The sequence below is a fragment of the Adiantum capillus-veneris genome, chromosome 13, assembly GCF_014529385.1.
Source record: "Adiantum capillus-veneris isolate H3 chromosome 13, ASM1452938v2, whole genome shotgun sequence".
Classification (NCBI taxonomy): Eukaryota; Viridiplantae; Streptophyta; class Polypodiopsida; order Polypodiales; family Pteridaceae; genus Adiantum; species Adiantum capillus-veneris.
The window spans coordinates 119435827-119444196 of NC_140943.1; the positions used below are offsets into that span (position 1 = coordinate 119435827).

The 8370-nt window shown below is 40.6% G+C and overlaps 1 protein-coding gene across 2 annotated transcripts; it reads right to left on the reverse strand.

Moving 5' to 3' along the window:
* Window positions 1-3655: 3655 nt before the first annotated feature.
* Window positions 3656-7971, reverse strand: LOC147444754 (uncharacterized). Of its 2 annotated transcripts, none has more exons than XM_086527290.1 (4): window positions 7776-7971; window positions 7153-7414; window positions 5456-5713; window positions 3656-4979 (listed from the first exon to the last, which is right to left on the reverse strand). In XM_086527290.1, exons 2-4 carry the CDS (start codon window positions 7319-7321, stop codon window positions 3817-3819), a joined length of 1590 nt encoding a protein of 529 aa, XP_086383416.1. In that variant the 5' UTR covers window positions 7322-7414; window positions 7776-7971; the 3' UTR covers window positions 3656-3816. The 2 variants fall into 2 exon arrangements, with proteins under 2 accessions (XP_086383416.1, XP_086383414.1); XM_086527288.1 differs by having other exon boundaries at window positions 7754-7971.
* Between the last annotated feature and the right edge of the window lie 399 nt (window positions 7972-8370).

The following is an 8370-nucleotide window of genomic DNA, read 5'->3' on the forward strand; positions in this document are numbered from 1 at the left end:
AACCATAATGGTTTAGTGGATGGGTTTTTCAATGACCCAACATCTTTTATAAGGTAGGATTCTCTTCCTAGCCATTTGCTTAAATTGAACACCTTGGAGAGTGATTTAATTTCTTGTTATTGGTGGTTTATTTTAAGACTTGTGACAATGTGATGGAGATTTCTAACTCGTCTTCGGGTTTTTTTTTTTGGGTTGGGGGGGGGGGGGGGGGGGGGGGGGTCCTTAATTGCTCATATGGAAAATATAGACATGGCAGTGCTGTGTTGTAGCTACTTACGTGGTAGCATAATGGCTATTGACATGGCACACTCTAGACCAAGAGGTCAAAAGCGACGTGATTCTCACTTATTTCTTCACACATGGATAAAATGAGATATTTGACGGTGTTAGCTTTGATAGGATGGAGGCATTGGAAAAAATGCTTTGTGATGCTAATAGATGATGTTGATCACATGGAAAGCAAGAAGGTCAAGCTTATAAGCATAAGGCCAATACAATGTTGAAGCACACAATGTGTGCTCTCTTTATAAGAAACATCCTCAATGTGGATGCATTATGCATTGTCCACAATGTGGTCTTTTATGCTTGAAAAATATAGTAAAAGCTAATTATGGCACATGATATGCATGTGAGAGGATGTAGCCACAAGCTTTGGAGAATATACAATTTCAAATATATGGTTCTCGATTCAATCTAGAATTTAACAAAAGTAGAATATGTCCTCTATTCATGTAGCTTCTCCACTATCAGAGTTATAGCAATGTTGAGCCACCTCACATCATTATGCACTAACAAAGCTTCCACCTCACATTACTTTGAAATAACAAAGCTTCTAATGAATCTGACAATAGTTCCATTGAATTTTTTGCATGTTCTTGTAGAAATACTTCTCTTTTCAACTTTCATGCTTTCTTTTTTTAACTTTAAACATGTATATCTTTTCATCTCAAGAGTTTTTGGGGAGGATAATCCCTTTTGCTGTCGTTTATTGGTCAATTGCATTGTGTGTGGTGATGTATGTGGATCACATTGTTTTGAGGGGAGATTCAAAGCAAAATTTTATCCTTCTTTGTATTTTAGAATGTATTTAGAATAATTTAAGAACAAGAATGTAACTTTTAGTGTAGATAATTTTGTATGTATGTGTCTAAATGTGGCTATACAAGTTATCCCGTGCATCAGACTTGAAGGGTTAGTGTTAAAATTGTGAAAAATTATATTTAATTAGTACATGCCATTCTACTAAAATTGCATTTCAACACTAAGACATCAAACACAAGTTTCAATTGAACAATTGTTCAAGCATTGAAGAATGCAGAGAGATGGGAGATAGTACTCAAACATTAGAAGTGCTCAATCCTATTGAAGAGCTTTATAGACAAGAGTAAATCTCCATCTCCACAAGTGGCTAATCAACCTCTATTGACTATGATTACACCATGTAGAGTGATGATTATATACGTGGGACTCCAATTTTTCATAAAAGCCTACATAAATGAAAGCTTGACAAGATGGTACAAGTCATAGAATTCTCATATGGCATGCCCTAACAGAGGGTCCTCAAGGTTTGAATGGTTAGTCAACTAGAAATACCTGTGCGCAAAATAAGTAATCTCAAATGAATAAAAGAACCTATTCCCTTTCAAGGTGCTCCAATATGAGCAAAACTTGATGCCCCAAAGCCTAAGCAGTTTGTTCTAGAAACATGGAATTCTTAGCCTCCATTTTGTCTGAGAAAATTATGTTCTTATTGGCAATTGCTTCTCATCGTTACTAGTGCAACCATTTTGTTGAATGGTCAACCCTTAAACTTGCTTATGACACATAAAAGAACAGTGTTTTGTGTCAAAGTCCACAAATACGCTCACTCGTCACTGCATGGTAAGTCCCATGAAATATGTTTTTGTTTTGTATCATGTGTGGAGAGACTTATGGCATGTAGTCTTGTGTGAGAGAGATCCCAAAAACTTCTTAACTACACTCTTATGGAAATTGCATGATGCCACACCATGATTATTTTCTAGTCCTCTAGTCCTTCAACATTGTGGAGCTAGGAAAACAATTGTCAACATGTTTAAGAGAATGTTCTATCCCATAGCCCCACCATGCAAAACACCAAATTTACACCCACTTTCCTTCATAACACGCCTATGCACAAGACCCAAACCTGCAATTAGTCTTGAAGGTTTTTTTTCTCTTATTGCCTCAAAAATTAGGCAATAGCTTGATCTTGCATATGATCAGAGCTAAATCAAACCACACATTACGTCATTAGTGTCAACGAGTGACCAAGTGATTACTCTTGCAAGGCGTACCATCTCATAGAGGAAATTGTAAGGTTATCTATGAAAAGAGGAGATGGTCGATCGGTCAATGATGAAACTCGTGATAAGTATAAAATGAAAGCATGAGTTGAACAAGGTTGAAGTTCATCAACACTATCCAAGACCACGGCTACCATATTACCTCAACTACAAGCTTTAGATGAAATAAGAACAGAGATAAATTAGTTGGTCTAGTTTTGGCTGTGTTACTTTTTAAAAAAGGGCATCCCTTGCTCTTTAGAATTTGATCCTGAATTCCACCTGGCCCAACTTGGGTTCACATCCTTTCATTTGAGTAGCCATCTCTTGCCTCAATAGCATTACCTCCTTAATCAATGCGATCCCTCTTACATGATGACTAGCTTCATTTATTCCTTTACCATCTTGGGGGTGGGCTCTGTACAGCCTAGCATGTTGAAAAGCACCAAAACCACTATAGAAGAAGAGAGTTTCAACGTCGTAGGAAACTATCCCAAGAGACCTTTAAGTTCTAGCCGACGAGGAGTTGAACTCAAGACCTGTTATTCAAGAGGGAAATGGCATAACCAATCTACCACACTTGGGTGATGACATCTTGTATTTCAGATATGCACTAGACCGACACATCACGAGTATGATTATGCCGCCTATGCCTGCAATAGCCCAATTGATCATGAGAGTGATATTGCCATGCAATAATTTAAGGCAACATCCTTCATGCTAGATAATGTTTGCGTGTTCCCGGCATCCATCAAACAATGCCATTCATTGTGTACTTGCAAACCTCCATGACCACAATGCTTGCTAACTCTAACCATAATTTAATTTACTAAGACCTTGAAGAAAGACCACTTTCCACCTCATTTTTTTACACAGCACTCCCTAGTGTTATTGCTTATCTGGTTGAGCAATCACTTTAAAATGGCTTGTTATCTAAGGTGGATCCACAATCGAGCCATTTGTAACAAAAACATAGCTTAATTAAATTGAATGCATGAAAATTTACAATGAGAAAGTATAGGCATAGAGATGAGATTTATCCTCAACACATAGGTTTACACATAGGTTTGTATGTGGCCAAACATGGGCACCTCCATGGGCTATGCTTTACACCTCTGTCTACATGTAAGAGGTTCAGTCAAATCCCATTCCCAACATGGCCCATTCTATGCTTTCACTCTCGACGGCCATGCGTTTTGCACAAATACAAAAAGCGTGTGCAATGCAATAATGTAACCCACACGTATATCCAATAAACAAAGTTGCCTATACACAAACATCTCTCTCTCTCTCTCTCTCTCTCTCTCTCTCACACACACACACACACTCTCAACTATTTGTCGACTCACAAGTCAAGAATGCTGTCCTGCCTGAGAGAAACCAAACAAAAGCAAACATATCCCATGTGTGATTCTTAGGACTTTTAGGTATAATGAACTTGCTAATCCTACTACTCCGTATGTTTTATCTTTGTAATGCCGTTCGCACCCAAAAAGCAGGCACTGGGAGAGGCTTAGAGGGCAGAGACATCATCGAAACTCCATAACGAGAGTGAATTCCCATTCTCTAGGAACCCTCCATCCAGAAATGCAGATTGCGATTCTAAAGGTGGATCTGGGACAACCTTCCAAAACACATCAAGCATCGCTTCTTCATCCCCACTGTCCAACTCACATAAAAAGGGTCTCTCCAGCATGCAGACTTGTTCCTTTGAAGCATGCACATTTGACATGGAATCTTGCTCCATATTGTAGATCAAGCTGTTGTTATAATCGCCATTGTTTTCCATAAATGACTCAACCATCGGCGCCATGCCAGAATAACCACCTGCAATCATCTGACTCTCATTGCCATTATCAGCAGATACCTCATCCTTCACAACATTCTCACGGGTCTCTACAATGACACCATTCTTGATCGCATCACCTGCTTTGCCAGCAGCATGAACACCATCCTCCACTACATATTTAGCGGACTTGTTAGCCACCGCCTCCTTGATGATGCTGAAATTCATTGGATGTGAATTCAAAAGCTTTTCTGCCCCTTTGGAAGGCTTTTCAGTCGTATACGGGCTAGGACACGAAGAAGAAGAACCCGCCGGCGTATTACCATGGTGAGTTGCGCACATGGTCGAAAACATAGAGCTTGCACCAGAGCTGCTATTCAATGCTGCACACATAGTGTCTAACGTTGAACAGCTGCGTAGAGCTGCCTCGGCACAATCAGAAAAGCGTGGAAACTTTTGCAGACACTGTTCTTGCAAACAAGTCTTCGCACCCTTAACATCATTCTGCTCCATCAACCATTCACTCTTTACGGAAGTTGGCTCGCTGCCAAACCTGTTCAACAAACTCCCAAACTCCCAATCTTTATATTTGGAGGCTTTTAGTGACCACAAGCACCCATCAGCTGACCCTGCCTCCTTCAGTGCAGGTTGTGAAATCCTTGTTGATGACAAATCTGTGTGCATAGTGTTGATCTGGCTGCCAATGGTGGCTGATGGCAAGCCACAATTCTCAGATAGGCCAGTAGAAACCACCGCTGCAGATGATAACGCATTCTTTGTACCCTTCATAATGTGTGTAGATGCTCCTGGTAAGTTGGAGACCGTCTTTGATGGTGAGTGCACATCCATTTCTGTAAGCGTGGACTTGATTAGTGAATTGCCTGCAGTGCCTGCAATCAAGAAACTCAGCTACTTGTCAACAAATTTAGTTTTCAGAATTTCTGTTCGCTGCAGTGCTTGGGAAAAATCATTTTCAAACCATACATAATTCCTCTCTTGGCTTTTTCAAAGAGAGAATTTCAGAAAATTGAACTATTGTTTACATTTTTCTCAATTTCAGAGGGGAATATTTCCTTTTCCTCTTCCTCCTAGCCAGCATTATTGAATTCCCGAGCGGCACAACTGTAAGCTCAGAGTCGAGCAGTGTTTGAGAAAAGTGTGTCTCACAGCGTATAATTGTGCCAATTATAAATCCCATAATGCCGGTTGAGAAAAGAGAAAAGGAAAAATATCAGCTTGAATTTCCAAAACTTGTCTAAAAATTGTAAAAACTAGGTCAATTTTCAAAGTTTCTTTTGGAAAATGACATAAAAAGAATTATGTATGTTTCAAACCAATTAACGCTCTGGTTCAGAGAATTCCTTACCTGTTTTTGAAAAAGGTGTTGAGTTTTGCCTGAAGTTCACTTTCGCTTTCTTTCCACGAATTTTGAGTGCAGCAACATCGTAGGCACAAGCAGCTTCTTCTGCTGTATCAAAGGTGCCCAACCATACACGAACTCCCTTGCCTGGGTCCCTTATCTCTGCTGCCCACTTTCCCCATGGCCGTTGCCGTATGCCTCTATACACATGCTTTCTCTTTCGTGCAATTACCTTTCGTGGGGGCGTTCCAGGGGACTCTGGCCCTTAAAAAGACAGTAAGAATGATTAGTAAAGAATGTGATCATAAAGTTCTAATGACTAAGAGCAAAGCCACAATGATTCGCAGGATATAAATGTCAAAGGAGTATGTGGGACACAACATCTTCATAACACTTAAATTATACAACTGCAGAGGTAACGCCCATTACTTTAGAAAGAACAACAAAACAGAGCAAGCGACAGATATGTGCCTAAATCCGTTCAGTAAGCAAATCAAGATCAATTAGAAAGTTCCCCACTTTAACCAATCATGTGCTTCTTTGCGAACAGCATAATACATTTGATTTACAAAGAGGTATTTCAATAAGGGAGCACCCAAATTCACCCGCATCAAATTCCTAAAGAAGCGCCAAGCACAGAAGCAAAGTATGGTACACATTACTACATAGCTGTTCAAACGACTCTTCCACATATATGCCCCCACCACAGAACAAATATTGCCTGCCTGTTGATGGTGCTTTTCTTTTTGAGCTTTGATTCCTAAAAGTTTTCACATTTCCATAAATTCTACTAGTGACTAGTCCATTAATGGCACATTCCATGATTCATAAGTTTGCAAGGGGGACCTACAGAAACAAGAAACAATACAACAATCCTCCTTTACAAGGCCCTTGCAAACACGTTTTGTGCATTCAATCTGACTCTCTTTCAACTGTGGGGCTCAATCCACAAGATCGTGGGTGTATGCAATCAATTAAGCCACAAATACTTGCCTTAAAGTCTCTGCAAGCGGATCACAAATTCATTCCGATGAAATCTTGCACAGAAGGCAAGCATCCTTGAACATCATCAAACCTCGTGGAACTTCTTGACCGAGGGAAATCTAAACAAGACGATCTAAAGCAAATGTTTGGGAGAAACTGTAACAAAATGTGAAAATCAATGTCTGTTTATTTCCGTTTCCTTTCTATGTATAGCGAGTAAAACAAATGTCTAGGGCTTCCATAAATTTAGCTTTGGAAACAAGAAAGCTGAGGCCAGGCACCCAATAGCTCCTCACTAAAATAATCATAATGAGTATTGTAGAAATGCCTTTATTTTCTTTCCCATGCAATATAAGTGATTAGCAGAACATGTGATGCAACCTTGACTAAGAGAGGGTCGTTTCCTCTTTTCCCCCTAAACAAACAGCAAGCACAAATTGACGTTTCCCTACCCCTTTGAACTGTAGAAACAGCTAAATGATTTCAGATCATAATTGATCTTTGTAGCCACACAAAATAAGATCAACAACAAAAGGCCAAACTAGAGAATTTTAACTTTGAACTTCAAATTCATGTTGCGCCTCATTCTCCCGCTCAGATCTGGGCATCAATCAAGAAAGACAATAAAAAAAGTACAAAAGTATTTCACCTTGCTCTCGACTTCTGTAAGGAAAACTAAGACACCATTTGGTAAGAATTCTATGAGAAATACATGGTACCTGAAGGAACAGAGGGCACATGAGCAATCTCTTGATGCGGACTTTTATGAGAAGAGGCGTCTGTGTCGAAATTGTAGAGCAAGCTCTGAAAAGTGGCTTGCTTGAGCCCCTCCCTTGCATTGACGCCATCACCATTGTAACAGCTTGGCACAGCCGACCCCCAACACATTTTTTTTTTCTTTCCTAGCTCAAAAGATTGAGCTTATCAGTAATTTGGGGCTGTCTGAAGCACTCTTGTGAACTGAAAATTCCAAATGCTGATCTGCAAAACCAATTGGTGAAAGTTAGCCCACATGTACCCAAAATGGGGGTAGATGTTCTGGGGGCATTGCAAAGCTTTCTACTTGAACATTTCAGGTTAGTGTGTGCTTGGCGTGGCTCCAGAGAAGAGATGGGTACAATACATATAAAAAAGAAAATTCATTTGTGTGCGTGTGTGTGGTGGGTCTCTCTCTCTCTCTCTCTCTCTCTCGAACTGGAAAACTCAAACTCAAGTCGTAGCAGCATTGCGAGGAAAATGGGTTCCTCACTGCAAAATGAGAGAGCAAACCTTTGAAATTTTTCATTCAGAAAAGCAGAAATGAAGGTGAGGTGAGCAGACCTAGTTGAGTATTGCAGCTTACTTGCAGGCCCAAATGCAAAGAATCTTGCTGCTGCTCTTCCTTTTGACCTGCGTCGACACAGACGTAAACGAGTTCTAAAATGCGCACGTTACAGTTAATGTTCTAACCCTCGCAAGTTGCTCTTTTCTGTACTAATTTATGTACAGTTCCACATGCACATACATTTTCCTTGTTTTCAACACCACCCTTTGCTAGAGTGTGAGGCCTCGTTCTGTTTAAAAGAAGGCCCCTTGCTAGAGCCTAGGACCTCTTAACAAGGAGAGGTGCCCATCACGCCACATAACATCACCCGCGGGCCATGAATCAAGAACAACTTCACTCGCACATCCCTCTTGTGCACACCCCTGCCCTGACTCCAGCCCCTCACTAAATTGTTGCATTCGCATGTGCGGGGATAGATTGGCAGCGTTAAACGAAGATTGCTTTTATCCACTCTATCGAAAACAATAGAGCTACTCACCAAAAACCTCGTTAAACGGCGGCGCTTGGAGGGGCCCATCAATCGCATGGCTTAGCATTGAAGTCGAGCACATCCTCACAAGCGCCCAGCTACAAGCATGGGCTGCAAACGGTTCCCCTCACTGCCACGTGGAGC